This window comes from Antechinus flavipes, chromosome X, assembly GCF_016432865.1.
Source record: "Antechinus flavipes isolate AdamAnt ecotype Samford, QLD, Australia chromosome X, AdamAnt_v2, whole genome shotgun sequence".
NCBI classification, from domain to species: Eukaryota; Metazoa; Chordata; class Mammalia; order Dasyuromorphia; family Dasyuridae; genus Antechinus; species Antechinus flavipes.
This window is the reverse complement of record NC_067404.1, coordinates 58,076,147-58,094,367: the sequence shown is the minus strand read 5'-3', so window position 1 is coordinate 58,094,367 and position 18,221 is coordinate 58,076,147. Positions and strand designations below refer to the sequence as shown.

Here is an 18,221-nt window from a genome sequence, read left to right as displayed (position 1 = left end):
GAGGAGGGAGGGAAAGGAGAGAAGGAGAAAAATTTGGAACACATGTAATCTTATAAAAATGAATGTTGAAAACTACCTTTATGTATATTTGGAAAAATAAAATGCTATTGAGAAAAAAACAAATGTCAGAATTTTTTGTTGACATGTAATGTAATTGAGAAAAAAATTAAATTTTAAAAATTAGACTCCAAGCTTCATGAGGGTAGTGAATGGCTTAAGCCTTTGTATGGCCCCTCCAGGGTCTCACATAGAGCTAGGATCACAGTAGGTAGTGATCTCATGAGCTCTCAAGGATTCAATTTCTGTGTAGCTAGTTCTCAGATCTATTTATCCAACCCAGTTCAACATCTCCAACTCTACCTTTTAGACATCTTGAACTAAATGTCCCTTAGACACCTTAAAGTCAATATGTCCAAAACTGAACTCGTTATCTTTTCCCTCCAACTGTCATACCTTATTTCCCTTTTCTACTTTTCCTTACTCTCCTCTTACTGTCATAGGTATCATATAATCCTTCCAGTCACCCAGCCATACAACCTAGAAGTCATCCTTCCATGGCTCTCTCTCAACGTCCCTTGCCCCATATCCAATCTGTTGCCAAGACCTGGAAATTTTACTTTAATAATACATCTCTCTTAGATGCCTCCTTCTCTCCTCTAAAACTGCCACCACACTGGTGCAGGCCCTCATCATTTCATAACTGGAATATCACAATAACTTGCTAGTTGGTCTCTCTGCCACAGATTTTTCCTCACAACAATCCATACTCCACTCAGCTGTCAAAGTAATCTTCCTAATGTGCAGATCTGATTATATAATTCCATTACTGAATAAACTCCATTTTTGGCTCCTAATTGCCTCCAAGATCAAATATAAAATTCTCTGGGATTCAAAGCCTTTCATAACTTGGCCTACCTCCACACTTTCAAACTTCTCTTATCTTAGTCTCTCAACTCTTTTATTTTCTGTGACCCAGTGCCTCTGGCCTCTTTGTTGTTCTTTCCACACAAGACTCTCATCTCCCAGTTCCATAAATTTGTACTTGCTATTTCCTGTGCCTGGAATTTTTTCTCCTCTTTTCCACCTTCCGGATTCCCTGGCTTCTGTCAAATTCTATCTAAAATCACATCTTCACAAGACTCCTTTTCCTACCCTATTTAATGATATTTCCTTACCTCTGTGGATTATTTCCAGTTTATCCTGCATATGTCTTGTTTGTACATAATTATATGCTTTCTTCCCCATAACACTTGAGCTCCTTAAGAGTAGCAAGTGGTCTGTATCCCAAGAAATATAAAGGAGGAAAAGGACTTATATGTGCAAAAAAGGTTTGTAACAGCTCTTTTTGTAAAGGCAAAGAATTGGAAATGAGGAGGTGTCCATCAATAACAGAATAAGTTATGGTATATGAAAATAATGGAGTATTATTGTTCTATTAAAAATGATGAATAATTAACTGTATGGACATGTATACATATATTGTATTTAACTTATACTTTTAACATATTTAACATGTATCGGCCATCCTGCCATCTGGGGGAGGGGGTGGGGAGAAGGAGGGGAAAAATTGGAACAAAAGGTTTTGCGATTGTCAATGTTGAAAAATTACCCATGCATATATCTTGTAAATAAAAAGCTATAATAAAAAAAGATGGACAAGCTGATTTTAGAAACTCCAGGAAATATTTACATGAACTGATGCTGAGCAAAACAAACAGAATCAAGAATACATTGTACACAGTAACAAGAAGGTTGTGTGATGCTCAACTACAAAAGACTTGGTTCTTCTCAGCGGTTCAGTGATCCAAGGCAATCTCAATAACTTTGGATAGAGAACGCCATATGCATCCAGAGAGAGAACTATGAAAACTGAATGTAAATCAACGCATGCTATATTTGCTTTTTCCCTTCTGGTTTTTTTTTCCTCCCGTAGTTTTTCCCTTTTGTTCTGATTTTTCTCTCCCAACATGATTCATGAAGAAATATGTACAAAAAATGAATGTACATATATAACCAGAAAAAAAAAAAGAGTAGAGACTGTTGTTTGTTTTTTTGCCTTTGTATCCCTAGCATTTAGTACAATGTATGGCCCACAGTGTAGTAGATGCTTAATAAATGTTTATTAATTGACTGATTTCTAATTATACATCTGCCCCTAACTTGGCAGTTAAAAATTATTTTTCAATTAAAATTCTGATACCATTTATCAGTCATGATCAAAATTTATAGTTTACTTTCTGCTTAATCTCCCACTAGTTTGTTATGGGGACCATTATTTATCTTGCAGACAAGAGTTTTTGCAAGGTACTCTTTTCCCCTCTATTTTTGTAAAGCAGTTTATGTAGCACTTAAGTTATTTGCTTTGATAGAATTCACTTTTAAAACCATGTGGCTATAAGAATAAGAACCATTCTTCAATAAACAGTCAAAGGATATGAACAGGCATATATCTAAACAGATGCTCCTAATCACTAATAATGAGACAAATGGAATCTAAAACTACTAAGGCTTCATAGCATACCTATCAGATTGAAGAAGATAACAAAAGATGAAATGGTAAATGATGATGGGGCTTTGGGAAGAAAAGCACACTAATGCACTGTAAGTGGAGCTGGTCCAACTGTGCTGGAAATCCATTTGAAATTCTATTTTGAGTCTGTAAACAATGTATACCCTTTAATCCAGGATACCATTACTAGGCACATACTTCAAGGCTGCCAGAGAGGGAAAGGTCACATATACATATATGTTTATAGCTGCTTTTTTATGGGAGGAGATCTGAAAATAAAATGAGTTCCCTCTGACTGGGCAATAGCCACACCAACTGAGGTGTGTGAACGCAATGGAATATTATTGCACTATAGTGCAATAATATTCTTATATTTCTTATAAGAAAAGACAATGATAAAGAATTAAGGAACATAGGAACTGGGTAAAATAATCTGATAATTCAATAATCCACAAATTAAGGACAATTTACATAGTTCTTATCATAAGGGAGAGGAAAACAAGAGTGAAAGATGAGGGAATCACCACAGGGTGCAAGTGTGACCCCAGGAGTCCACTGAAGCATACCTCCCTCATCTCTGCTGCAAGGCCACAAGTATATAAGACTGATGTCCAAGACCAAGAGACCAATTTGTTTGGCTTAACTGTATAAAATTGGTATTTTATTTAGTATTATTTGGTATAAAAGAGGCTCTATGAGAAGGAGTTATTGGAAAGTGACAGCAAAAATTAAAACAATACAGATATATTTTTTTAAAGTTGTATCCACTGATTTCAGAAAGGCCTGGAGCGACTTACATGAACTGATGCTGAGTGAAATGAGCAGGACCAGGAGATCGTTATACACTGCAACAACAATACTATATAATGATCAATTCTGAGGGACGTGGCCCTCTTCAACCACAAGATGAACCAAATCAGTTCCAATAGAGCAGTGATGAACTGAACCAGCTACATACACCCAGGGAAAGAACTCTGGGAAATGACTATGAAGCACTACATAGAATTCCCAATCCCTCTATTTTTGTCCGCCTGCATTTTTGGTTTCCTCCACAGGCTAATTATACACTATTTCAAAGTCCAGCTCTTTTTATACAGCAAAATCACTGTTTGGACATGTATACATATATTGTATTCAACTTCTACTTTAATATATTTAACATGTATTGGTCAACCTGCCATCTGGGAGAGGGGGTGGGAGGAAGGAGGGAAAAAGTTGGAACAAAAGGATTTGCAACTGTCAATGCTGAAAAATCACCTATGTATATATCTTGTAAATAAAAAGGTATAATAAAAAAAGAAAAGAAAAAAAAGTTGTATCCACCACTGTTGGTGGAACTGTGAACCTATCCAACCATTCTAGAGGGCAATTTGGAACTATGATCAAAAAGTTATCAAACAGTACATACCCTCTGACCCAGCAGGGGTTTTACTGGGCTTTTATTCCAAAGAGATCTTAAAGGAGGGAAAGGGACCCATGTGCAAAAACATTTGTGGCAGCCCTCTTTGTAGTGACAAGAAACTGGAAACTGAGTGAATGCCCAACAGTTGAGGAATGGCTGAACAAGTTGCAGGGGTCCTCAAACTATGGCCCGTGGGCCAGATGCAGCAGCTGAGGATGATTATCCCTTCACCCAGGGCTATGAAGTTTCTTTATTTAAAGACCCACAAAACAAAGTTTTTGCGTTTACTATAGTCCGGCCCTCCGACAGTCTGAGGGACAGTGAACTGGCCCCTTATTTAAAAAGTTTGAGGACCCCTGCTTTGTTACAGTATATGAACATAATGTGATATTGTTCTATAAGAAAGGATCAGCAGGATGAATACAGAGAGGCGTGGAGAGACTTCCATGAACTGATGCTAAGTGAAATGAGCAGAAACAGGAGATCATTGTACTCAGCAACAAGAAGACTATACAATTATCAATTCTGATGGACGCGGCTCTCTTCAACAATGAGAGGATTCAAAACAGTTCCAATTGTTCAGTGATGAAGGGAGCCATCTATACCCAGAGAGAGATCTGAGGAAACAGTGTGAACCTCAACATAGCATTCTCACTCTTTCTGTTATTGTTTGCTTACATTTTATTTTGCTTTTATCTCTCTTTCTCTTTTTTTACTGGTTTGATTTTATTTTTCTTGTATGGCATGATAATTGTATAAATATGTAAGCATATATTGGATTTAACATATATTTCTACCATGTTTAGCATATATTGGACTATTGGCCATCTAGGGGATGGCGTGGGGGAAGAGGAAAAAATTGGAACAAAAGTTTTGCCAGAGCTAATGTTGAAGAATTGTCCACGCATATATTTTGAAAATTAAAAAGCTTTAATAAAAAATAAAATTGTATCCACATTGTTGGGTTTTTTTTTTTCTTTTCGAGTTCATTTGTGATTTGCTTCATCTCCCACTTTCCCAAATATTGCTTTACTGAGTGTCTAGCTTTTGGTAATGAAGTACACAATTGTTTGCTCACCCCTTTGGTGAGTATAAATATGGTGGGAAACCAACTTCTCTTCTATTTCCAGCAGTTGCCTAAACTCTAGGAGTCTGACACCCATATACATCTAAACAGAATAAAATTTTCCAGCCTATGAAGCCCCACCAACCTGCCCCCTCCCAGCAGGGTTCCCTTTCATCCCTGGCCACCACCACCAGCAAGCTCAGAACCTTACAGGCTACTCTCTGCCCCAGCCCCTCCTGCGTCACAAAGCGCTCTGGCGTAGGAGTTTGCAGTTGCCACGGCAACGGCCTCTTCCGGTTGGCTGGCTGCTTGGCCCCGCCCCGTCTCCTTGGCGCTACTTAAGTAACAGAACCCAGGCGAAGGATCATTCCCTTGCTTGCCTCTCAGGGAGCCGGACACACGCGGGCCCTCTCTCCCGTGCACATGCTCCCAGCTCGCTGGACTTAAGGCCCGCGTCGCCTTGGCGGTTTCCAGCGCCTTCCACCAGCCCGCCTGCGCCACCCATCAGTCCAGTGGTTCGACCTCTAGTCTGGGTGCCCCAAATAGAGCCAGTACTTGAAAGATGCATCAAAAGAACCTTCCCAACACCGAGCCAGAGATGACTAACAGCCCCAGTACATCCTACGATGACCAGAATGACACCAACAGCTCCGAATCCACCAGTAACGGACACACTACAAACGGCTCCGGGTTCGCCATCAACTGGCCTATCCAAGACATGGAACCCACCATCAGCGGGAACTCAAGCAACGGCGTAGAACACACAAGCGACGATTTTGAGCCCATCGACAACGGGCCTGCCGGTAATGGTCTGGGCACCTTCCCTTCCTCTGTGGGGGCCCATGTACAGGCCCAAACCCAGACCCTACCCCTGCAGCTGCCCTTGTCCCAGGAGGTACTGGCCTCTTCCCCTATTCTAGCAGCTAATCTAACTCATGCCTCTACCCAGGCTCCATCTCCAGCCCACACCCTGGCTAGTAATCTGACCTTTGCTTCTACCCAAGCACCATCTCCAGCCCACAACCTTGCTATTAACGTGACTCATGCCTCCACCCAAGCTCCTTCTCCAGTCCATACCCTGGCTACTAATCTGACATTTTCCTCTACCCAGGCTAGGGCCTCTGCCTTGTCTATTAATCTGGCCCACGCTGAGGCTCTGGCCCTTGGCCTAGCAGTTACTCTGAACCATGCCTCTACCCAGGCTCCAACACCTGTCACCACCCTGGCTACTAAGTTGGCCCACGCCTCTACCCAGGTTACAACTCCAGCCCACAACCTGGTTACTAAAATGGTCCACGCCTCTACCCAGGCCACACCTCCAGTCCATACTTTGACTAATCTGGCCCATGCTCGGGCTATTCTGACCCATGCCCCTAGCCAGGCTCCAGTTCCTATTCCCACCCTGGCTGTCACTCTGGCTCATGCCCGGGCTCGGGGCCCTAGCCTGGCTGCTAATCTGACCCTTGGCCCTCGGGTCCCCACTCCTGCCCATGCACTAGCCCTAACACCTACTCTGGCCTTGGTTCCAACCCCTACCCTGAACCCTGCTTCCGTCCGAGCTCTGACCCCCCTCCCAAGTTCAGTTCCAGTTCCTACTGCCCTTCCAGCTGTTCCCATCCGGGCTTCAACTTCTGTCCCGGCTCCCACCCCCGTGCCAGTGCATGCCCCTTTTCTGGCTTTTGTACCTGCTTATACACCGATTGTTACTCCAGTCCCAGCTCCTACTCCTATCCCCACTCCAACACCCATTCCAACTCCTCCTCGTGTCCCTGCCCCACCCTTTGCCATCACCGAGGCGCCAGTGCTTGCCCAGACCCGTGTGCCAGCCACTGGCAGGTTTCCTGTTCCGGCTCCTACCTTTGCCTGGCCTCCTCTTCCTCTGTCTACCGTCACTCAAGCACGCCTGGATGCCCGGGTTAGACCTCCTCCTGTGGCCTCAGTCGCGTCGCGAGCAGCAGCTGCAACTGTTCCTCGGCCCCAGCCTGCACCATCCACCACTGTTCCTCCTGCGGTGGCAGGTCCATCTTCGTCCTCAAGGGCTACGGAGGGAACATCCTCTGATCCGAAAACCAATCTGATTATCAACTATCTGCCCCAGAACATGACTGAAGAGGAGTTGCGCAGCCTCTTTGCCCGTGTGGGTAAGATCCAATCTTGCAAATTAGTGCGGGACAGGGTGACGGGCCAAAGCCTTGGCTATGGTTTTATTGACTATGTGCATCCCAGGGATGCAGAGAGGGCGGTGTGCTTGCTGAATGGACTTCAGTGCCCTCCAAAAACCATTAAGGTGTCCTATGCTCGGCCTAACTCTTCCTCCATCAGAGATGCCAATCTTTATATCAATGGCCTGCCTAAGACCATGACACAGAAGGAGCTAGAACACCTCTTTTCTCCTTACGGGCACATCATAACATCAAGAATCCTGACAGACAAGGCTAGTGGAACCTCCCGGGGTGTGGGCTTTATTCGCTTTAATATGAAATCAGAGGCTGAAGAAGCCATCAAGGCTTTGAATGGCCAGAAGCCCTGTGGTATTCTGGAGCCCCTTGTTGTCAGGTTTGCCCATAATCAGACCCAGGTGACACCACAAAACCCGTTGTGCCAGCTTCCCCACAGCTCCCACGGACCGCTGCCGTCTCAGCCCCGGAGGTCTGGCCTTAACAACACGCCCATCCCGACTCGTGGAGCCCAGAATTTAACACCATCCACCACGGAGAACACGAGAGACCTAGTCGGAGTGACCTTCCCGGGGCAGACGGTCAGCGGTTGGTGTATTTTCATCTACAACCTCGCACCCGATTCCGATGAAAACGTCTTGTGGCAATTATTTGGACCCTTTGGAGCAGTCAATAATGTAAAGATCATCCGGGATTTCAACACCAACAAGTGCAAACGCTTTGGCTTTGTCACTATGACCAGCTACAATGAAGCAGCATTGGCCATCGCTAGCTTAAATGGGTATTGCCTTGGGGGTCGGGTTTTGCAGGTTTCGTTTAAGACCAACAAAGTTCATAAGGCTTGATTTGCACACCCTTGCCTAGTAAACAACAAAGCCAAAAGGAGGGCATTACCGTAGAAGCCACAGGAAGAAAAAACTTTGTACCATGTCACCAGTGGACTTGTAAATCAACTTTACTCTGAGGTTGATTTGCAAAACTTCAGAAGCTTGGCCGTCCTGAGGTGGATCAGGAAAAGGGTTTTACAGTGATTAGAAAAAATGTAAAAAAAAAACCTTGTAGAGTTTTCTTTAATAGTTAACTGTTACTTGTATAATACCTAGATAACACTGTATAATGCCTAGATAACATTTTTGCCTTCTCTAGCGAAATGGATCACCATCTTGGTAAGTGGGTTTTTACTGTGAGTCTTCATGTATTTGAAGGAGGAGGGGAGAGGAAACTTATCAAAAAAGAGAGAGAGAGAGAGAGAGAAAAGAAAATTTCTTTTTTTCCCCCTTTCCAAACAGTAATCCATTTGGATTGGTAGCCTTTCCCATCCTCTTCCAAATTAAACAGGAGCAATCAAAATTGCAAAATTGGAAAGAAATTTGAATTTTTTTTTCATTTTTCTTTTATATTATGTCTTTTAGAGGGCCAAGGGAAATTGATGAGAGAAAGAGTTTTAAGAATAAGTTTAAGTTTAAGAATAATGTTCAAGTTTTTGTTAAATATTTGCTGAAATGGGTTTTTCTAAATAGGATTTTTAGAAGAGAATCTGGGTAAAAAGGCTTTCATTGGCTCATAACAAGAAAATGTACAAATGTTAAATTCATAATACACTGGTAACTTTGTGGTGACCAAGATGTGCTTTTAAGCTGGATTGATAAACTTTTTTTGAAGGCTTTTTTCTTGTTAGAACACTAATCCAGTTGGATTAGATAACCTCCCCCTTTCATCCTCTTTCCAAATTAAAGAGGAATAATCAAAATTGGAAAGAAAATTAATTTTTTTCAATTTTCTTTTATATCATGCTTCCTTTTAGGAGGTCAGGGGAGATGTCTAATAGAAACAATTTTAAAATGATGCCCAAATGAATTTTTCTTGTAAATTTTTTTTTCAAAAAATAGGAATTTTAGATTTCTATTTTATTTATTTATTGCAATTCAAAGGGTCACACAGATAGTAAATGGTAAGTATCTGAAACTGGATTTGAACTCAGGGCTAGCATTCCATCCAATGTACCATCTACCTGCCCCCAAATAGGATTTTTGTAAGAAAATCTGGATAGAAATATTTTGATTGGATATAAAGGAAGAAAATAGAATTTTCAAATTAATAATACAATGGTAACTTTGGTGAGATCAAGATATATGCTTTTAAGCTGGATTAGTAAACTTTTTGGAAGGTTTTTTTTCTTTTCAGAACAGTAATCCAGTTGGCTAGGTAGCCTTCCCCCTTTCTATCCTTTCCCCAAATTAAAGAAGAATAATCAAGATTGGAAAGTTTTTTCTTTTTTTTTTTTTTTAAAGGAGGTATGGGGAGATGCCTGATGACAGAAACAATTTAAAAATGATGCTAAAGTTTTTACTATATATTTACCAAAATGGATTTTTTTTGCAAAAATCTCTATATGAGGTCTTTGCCTCTGGTCTCCATAGCGGGGCTCTGCCCCAGAATGTACTGGACCCTGATCTCCATGGGGTATCTCTGACCTTGATCTCCATGATGGGTCTCTGAATCTGACCTCCCTGGGGGGGGGGAGGTCTGCAACCTTGATTTCAGTGATTTTATTAAAAATATAATTTTTAAATTTTTAATTTATTTTATTATTATTATTATTATTATTATTTTGGTAATACAATTAGTGTTAAATAATTTGTCCTGGATCACACAGCTATTAAGTGGTAAGTATCTGAATTTGGATTTGAATTCATGTCCTCTTTGCTTTTAGGGCTAGTACTCTATCTACTGCATTATCTCTCTGTCTCCAAATAGGCTTTTTATGAGAGAATCTGGATAAAAATATTTTGACTAGATGTAAAGGGGGAAATTAGCTATTTTCAAATTAATAATTGGTAACTTTGCTGAGATCAAGCTATATGCTTTTAAGCTGGATTAATAAAACTTTTGGAAGGTTTCTTTTTTTTTTTTCTTTTCAGAAGAGTAGTCCAGTTGGCTAGGTAAGCTTCCTGTTTTCATTTTTTCCTTCAAATTAAAGAGGAATTATCAAAACTGGAAAGAAAACTGAATTTTTTTTTTTTTTATCTTTTATATCCTGTATTCTTTTAATGGGTCAGGGGAGATGCAATGATAGAAACAATTTGATGCTGATGAATAATGCTAAAGTTTTTGCTAATTGATGCCAACTTATCTATTTGGAAACAGATAATCATGAATTTGTATTCATTATTCACATATCCTGTAAGTCAAACTCTTATCAGAGATATTTGATGCAGAAGTGTTTTTAATCCTATCTGCATCCATTTTGTTCATGTAAAAGCTTTTCAATTCAATGTAATTGAATTTTTTTTTGTGATTTCCTTTAACTTTTGAGATTGAGATTCCCTCTTGACAATAGGTATGAAACAAAAAAGTATTTACTAAATATTTGCCAAAATGGGTTTTTCTGGCAAATAATTTTTCTAAAAATAGGATTTTTATAAGAATCTGGATAACAATTTCTGGCTAATAGAAAAATAAACAACATTCATGGTACACTGATAACTTTTCAAAGATAAGAATAATGTTTTTAAACCGAATTGGTAATTTTTTTAAAAGGATGTCATGTAAAAACATTATCTCTGGGCAGCTAAACTGCAGTATATAGAGCACTGACTCTGAATTCAGTAGGACCTGAGTTCAAATTCATCCTCAGCCATCTAACACTTATTAGCTATGTAACCCCCCCCCCCCAGCAAGTAACTTAACCTCACCTGCCTCAACAAATAGAAAAGAAATAATCTTAAATCTTTTTATATTATGTAACAGAAACTTTTAAAAGATACACTAATTACTTACTACAAGGAAGGAGGTTCTACCTTAGTCCCTTTCATTTAAGGAAAAGTTTGTTTTCCTTTAAGCCATCAGTTTGGGCCTCTGCAAAACAAGCTAACATATTAAAAAAAATATTTTTGTTCAAAACTTGGTAATATAAAAGGGCAATGTAAAATGATTTATATATTTTAGGATACTATGATAAGAAAAATATGTTCAAGAAATGTACTGTGTTTATAAAAGGGAAACAAAAAAGATTCAATTTAAAGTTTCAGAAATATTTGCCCACAGGAATGGCACTGGACTACATAAATACATTTGAAGTGGAATTTTTAAGTTTTTTGTTCTAATCACTTACTGGGTGATATGAAAGGTACATATGCATGAGTAATAACCAGACAGAACTTTTATTTAATTGTTCATTTAAATTCTGGGAAGAATTACATTTATTTATGTCATATTGACATGATTTTTTTTTCTTTCAGCTAAACTTTTTTCCTTTTAAGAATTTTCTTTGAATTTTGTGCATATATTTCTAAAAAGGATTGTGTTATCTATATTTAAGTGACATCTCAATTGTGTTGAAATGTCATTGAATTTATTTCAATGCTTATTAAAATGTTTTCTTACTGCATTATAAGAAAAAAGAAAGATGGACTTTAATTTTTAAAATTATTTTTAAATTATTTATTTTTTGTGAGTTGACTTTTATTTTTAATGTAATTCAGACTAAGGAGAAAAGCAGAGTTAAAGGCAGTGACTTTTTTATTTAGCAAATTCTTTGGACTGTGTTTTTCAAAATGAAGAGGAATTCCTTCTTTTTGCCTGGATAACAGAAACAGTCATTAGCTGTGGATAACTTAGTTAATAGTTGGATAGAGAATATTTGAATAGAATACATTTAGGCTTAATGAAATAAAATCTTAATAAAATACTTTGATCTTTATTAAAGGATAATGTGTTTTAATTTCTTCAGATTGTTGCATCTTTGGGTGTTTTTTATTATTATTGTTTCTTGTACTTTTTTTTTTCTTTAAAAAAAAAATCATTTTTATGATTTCCTTTTTTCTGTGTCCCCACTACCTCTATTTTGGAAGGATCTTCAACTGTGGGATTCCCCAATACAATAAATATTTTCCTTGTCCTTGCCTTCTTTTCTTTTCCAACATTCACTTTTTTAAAATATCGTGATATGTATGCTTATATTGTATTTAATTTATACTTTAACATATTTAACATGTATTGGTCAACCTGCCATGGAGGGGGAGGAGATGGGGGGAAGGAGGGGAAAAATTGGAACAAAAGGTTTGGCAATTGTCAATGCTGTAAAATTACCTATGCATATAACTTGTATATTAAAGGCTATAATGATAAAAAAAATAAAAATATGACTATTTTAAAATCATTGATTTCCTTTGTAATCCTGCATATTTCATTTTATGTATTTAAAAACATTCTGCTGAATTGGAATGGAATATAAATTCCATTAGACTACCAAAGAAGTCTATAACACAAAAAGGTTAAGAATATTCATTTTAAGAGAGCAGCTAGTTGGTACACATGCATCACTGGGTCTAGAATTAGCAAAACCTGAATTCAAATTCTACTCAGACACTTACTGACTGTCTGACTCTGGGCAAGTCCCTTAATCCTGATTACAAAGAACAAACACTGAATAGTGGTTGCTTAATATATATTTGCTCCCTTCCCCCTTCATGGATCTAGAGTTGGAAAGGACAGTGGAGACCAATGAAACCAAGGCCCAGAGATAGAGGAGTGACTCACACATGTAAGTGAGAGAGGCAATATCTGGACCCAAGTTAACATCAAATCCATCTGTCCCTCCAGTCTGCCACTGAGAAAGCTGGGCTCCCTTTGACTTGGCCATCTTACCACATTATCTTGAGCAAGTCCCTTCCTCACTGTGTCTCAATTTGTGACAGTATTTAGCACAGGGGACATGGAGATAGTCATAGCAAATCCTGTTGTCCAGGAGCTTATTATCACCTTGTAGAAGCATAAGTATACAAATGATGATAACAAAGAGAATGAGATAATACAGAGCAGGATTCCAGATTGCAGGGGGCGGGAATGAGAGGTGGGTAGTTGATTCAAAGCTTGGGAATGCCAGTGTGAGCAAAGAGCAAAGAAAGCAGGATGAGAATAGGTGACAAAGCAGTCCCACTTTCCATTTTCTCTAATGTATCCTGTAAAATCAACCTGAGAGAATTTGTGAGCTGAGCAAAATAAATTCCAGTGACTACTGATGGATGGTGGGATGTTGGCAGATGATTGTCTTAATTCCTATCCAAATTCTAGCTAGTTGATAAGTGAATCATATCTGCGTCACCATGGAGTCCACATTATCACCGTTTCCTTGGCTGCCTCATATTTTGGGTTGACTCATTGGAAGGAAGACAAGAATGGAAGTCTGGGCCTGAGCTTCTTTGCCAATGTCCAAATCAGAGACTAGCACACCACACTTTGGGACAAGTGGAAGGCCTGATTAGTGCAGTGGGCTCCAAAGTGGGAGGTGTGGCCTGATCTCAAGGGGTATGTGATCAACCAATCAGGGAATAGAAAAATGGATAGCCTTTCCTCTCTCTTGAGAAAGCTAATTATGAGGCTTATGGAGTACCACCACACTTATTATTATCCTTATGTGTCAACACTCCACAGTTTTCAAAGGAAGAAATCCAAATTATTAATAATCATTTCAAAATCAATAATTACCATGTCAATAAAAAACTCAAAGACAATCATGTGATGATCTCAATAGATGTGGAAAAAGCTTTTGACAAAATACAACACTCATTCCTATTAAAAACACTAGAAATTATAAGAATAAATGGTACTTTCCTTAAAATGATAATATCTATCTAAAATCATCAGCAAGCATTATCTGTAACAAGGATAAGCTAAAAAGCCTTCCCAATAAGATCAGGGATGAAGCAGGGATGCTCATTATCACCACTGTTGTTAAAAAATTGAAGGGAGGTCAGATTCAGAGACCCATTATGGAGATCAAGGTCAGAGATCCCCCATGGAGATCAGGATCCAGTACATTCTGGGGGAGAGCCCCCCTGTGGAGACAAGAGGCAAAGACCTCATATAGAGATTTTTGCAAGAAAAATCCATTTTGGTAAATATATAGTAAAAACTTTAGCATCATTTTTAAATTATTTCTGTCATCAGGCACCTCCTCATATCTCCTTAAAAAAAAACTGAATTATCAGTATTTCTATATGTTATCAATATGTTAGAGACCATAAGAAAAATTCCATTTAAAATAACAGTAGGGGGCAGCTACTGGTGCAATGGCCACAGCACCGGCCCTGAAGGGAGAAGGACCTGAATTTGAATTTGACTTCAGAACTTTTAATACTTACTACCTGGGTGACCCTGGACATGTTATATAGCCCCAGTTGCCTTGCCCCATCTCCAAAAAAAGTCAGGTGAAGAAAAATAAACAGAGTCAGCCTTGCTTCAACAAGCACAGTTTATGCTGGACCAACCTAAAATAACTATAGGTAAGATAAAATGCTTGGGAATCTACCTTCCAAGATAAACCCAGGAACTCCATAAACACAATTATAAAACACTTTTCACATAAAGTCAGATCTAAACAACTGGAAAAATATTCATTGTTCATGGGTAGTCCAAGCCAATATATTAAAAAATTACAAGTCTACCTAAATTGATTTACTAATCAATTAGTGCTGTACTAATCAAAATATGAAAAATATTATTTTAGAGAGTTAGAAAAAAATAATAACAGAATTCATCTAGAAGAACAAAAGGTCAAAAATATCAAAGGAATCAATGAAAACAAAAATGTGAAGGAAGGTGGCCTAGAAGTAATAGATCTCAAACTATATTACAAAGTGGATAATGTGGTACTGGCTAAGAAATAGAATGGTAGATCTGTGGAATAGATTAGGGACCCAAGAAAAGTAGTAAATGACCATAATACTCTATTGTTTGACAAACCCAAAGATTCAAGCTTTTGGGATAAGAACTCACTATATAACAAAAATTGCTGGCAAAACTGGAAAGCAATTTGGCAGAAACTAATATATTGAGATGGCAGGACAAAAGTCATGTTGACTACTGGTGAAGGCTGATCTCTTTGATGTCTGATCAAAGGTGCTCCATAGCACCTGCTTCATTTAATTTTGTGGCAGTTGGATCAAAATTGTTCTTTTGCCATTCTATTGGAGGAAGTCATCACATGATTGAGATAGATACCCTCCAACTTACTGACAAGTTCTGAGGTCTGTCAGATCCCTTCAAGCTGGCTTAGCTCATCTGTCAATATGGTTTTTCCTGGGAGAGGCCACTGTACAGCTTCTTGGAGCCAAAAGTAAGAGTTGAGTGCCAAGTGGACCTCAAAGATGGATGGACGAACAGCCCTGAAAAGATCTCAGCAAGCCGGTACACTAGAGATGCTGGTCCTCATGGATACCCCATATACCCCAAACACTTATTAAACACCTGCTGGGAAAGGAACACCATAGTTGAGATGTCAAGACACAAATGCTTGTCTTCTTGGAGCTTACAATCTACCAGGGAGCCCCAGCTATACCACTACTAGGCTTATACACAAAAGAGACAAAAGAAAGAGGAAAAGGACCTATAAATTTTTTAAATGTTTATGTCTTTTCATAGTAGCCCCAAACTGGAAATTAAGGGGGTGTCTGCTTAGTGGGGAACGGTTAAGGAAATTGTGACGTGTTAATTGGAGCATGTGAAAATGACAAAATGGACAGTTTTGGAGGAAACAGAGAAAGTCAAGTAAAGCAAGCGAAATAATTTACACGATGGCACCAACATTATAAAGAAGACTTGTTTTGGGATGTGGCCAATGTGGGAATTGGTTTTGCTGGAATATGATGTGTTTTTGTGAGAGATTTTTGTTGTTGTTATTCAGTGGCGGAAGAGTGGAGGAGGCAGTGGGAGGGAGATAATAAAGGTTTGTGAAAAATAAGTACATCGATCCAAGACAATTCCAGTAGATTTGGATTGGAAAATGCCATCTGTACCCAGAGAGAGAACTATGGAAACTGAATGTGGATCGAAGCATAGTATTTTCACCTTTTTTGTTTGTTTGTTTGCTTTTTTCTTTCTTGTATTTTTTTCATTTGGTTTGATTTTTTCTTGTACAACATGACAAACATGGAAATATGTTTAAAAGGATTGTACATTATAACCTATAGCAGATTGTTTGCTATCTTGGGGAGGAAGAAGGTGAGAGAGGGAGGGAGAAAAAATATGGAACTCAAAATCTTACAAAAATGAATGCTGAATTTTTTTAAAAAGTAAATTTATTATACAATAAGCCTTACAACTCTGTACAATTTAAAAATACTTAGAATTTGCAATATGTCCTCTTTTTTCTGCATTCACTCATTTTACCCTTAGGCAGAGTCCATAAGATTTTGACATATTTGCTAATTTGTAGGAAACCACATTTGTATCACATTGGGTATTTAAGTGTTCTTTTGAAAAAGTCCATTTTCCCAAGTTTAGTCTTGATGTTAGCCTACAGGATTTTTAATAAAATGTATTTTTATTTTGAATTTAAACACCGAATGGAACTGATTGGATGAAGTATTTTCAGTATTGAGACTAAGTCACATGATCCCTATTCCCAGGCCTGGAACCCTGGGATGCAAGAAGTTAGTGAAGTTACAGGGAAGTGACCTGACTGGCAGGATGCAGACAACACTGGTGACCATTGATCAAGAATGGTTAAGTCCTTTTAGTCTACCTAATGAAAAGGCTCGGGTCTTTTCCTATTTAATCAGGTGTTCTACTTCCGACTGGCCAGGTTCAGGAGCACATAGAGGGAGTTGGGATGGCTCCCAGCTGTGTGTCTGGGTCTTTCCCTGCAGAGATTTATATGCTTTCTCTTTGTACCTGAAGATATCTCTGATTAGTTAATTTGGGAAAGGGGGTCTAGCACCCATCCCACACGACACCAAAATGGGTATTTGAATATGCAAAGTAGATCATAAAAAGGGGACTGTCCTCAAATTGTAGATCATTATGAACTGTTTGTTTTTTTGAGTATAAATTCAATCTTTAGCTTTAAAAAAAAAAAGAGAGAGAATGCTGAAAACTATTTTTACATGTATATGAGAAGAGAATACTATTGAGAAAAAAATTAAATTAATTAATTTTTAAAAATAAGTACATCAATACATTTTAAAAAAATTTATAAAGAATTGTACATTGAATTTTTAAATATTTCCCTCCCACACTAGAACACAGAGCTTCTGCAAGCTTTAAGAAATATTTGTGATTTTTTTTTTTTGGCATTACATTCTTTTTTCTGATTTTCTTTTTAATCTTTTAAAAATTCAATTTTATTTCACTTTCAGTTTTAAATTCTCTTTCTTCCTCTCTTCTCTCCCTCCCTCCCCCCTTCTCCTATTCATACTTTCACCATTAAGGCAACTAAGTTGTATAGTACACAAAGAGCTGGGTCTGGGGTCAGGAAGAACAGAGTTCAAATTTGCCCTGAGACAGTAGCTATGTGACCCTAGGCAAGTCACATTACCTCTGTCTGCCTCATTTTCCTCAAATGTAAAAATAAGGAGCATAATAGCACCTACCTCCCAGGGTTGTTGTGAAAATCAAATGAGATATTTGTAAAGTATGTCTCTCAGTGGCTAGCATTAGTAAGTGCCAAATAGTTTTTCTGGGTTTCCTTCCTCTACCCATTTAAAAGGCATGCTAAACAAAGCCCATTATGAATATTTATAGTCATGTAAAATAAATTCTAAGGTGTTTATTTGAAAGGTAAAATTGAATCCATTGTTTCTTTGAAATTTAAAAGAAACAGTGTGATTTCTGTGTGAATGAGAAAGTGGTGAAAGGTTTTGAAAAACTGCTTAGGACTTTTAAAATAGAGTTTGGGAGGCCTCTGAGAGCTGGGCCTCTCAGAGAATTTGATGGGGCTCTAGTCCAAGGTACTGAATGGCCTCTTGAAGGGCAATGCTTGGGCCCTCCTTGGTGCCCTTGACCTTTCCAGAATTTAGACAAATGCACCCCTAGCAAGTGGTGTTGCATTGATAAATTTTTTAAAATTTTAATTTAACAAGAAATTGTATTATTTCTTCTCCACCCCCTCATTGGGGGGAAAAAAAAGATTGCTTTCAACGACTACGTATAATCAAGCAAAACAAATACCTATATTGGTCTTGTCCAAAAATGAATGTCTCCTTCTTCACTTCTTTGTGAAAGAATTGGATAGTATGTTCATCATGGGCTGTCTGGAATCATGCTTGGCCTTTGTATCGATCAAAG

General features: G+C 38.4%; 1 protein-coding gene across 1 annotated transcript; it reads left to right on the top strand.

The window, feature by feature from the left end:
• Window positions 1-5,365: 5,365 nt before the first annotated feature.
• On the top strand, window positions 5,366-8,532 carry LOC127542341 (mucin-5AC-like). The gene has a single exon (XM_051967828.1). It carries the CDS (start codon window positions 5,540-5,542, stop codon window positions 7,997-7,999), a length of 2,460 nt encoding a protein of 819 aa, XP_051823788.1. The 5' UTR covers window positions 5,366-5,539; the 3' UTR covers window positions 8,000-8,532.
• Window positions 8,533-18,221: the final 9,689 nt, after the last annotated feature.

Excerpts from the sequence above, each read along its gene's own strand:
- LOC127542341 (XM_051967828.1), top strand. The coding sequence starts at position 5,540 with ATGCATCAAAAGAACCTTCCCAACACCGAGCCAGAGATGACTAACAGC.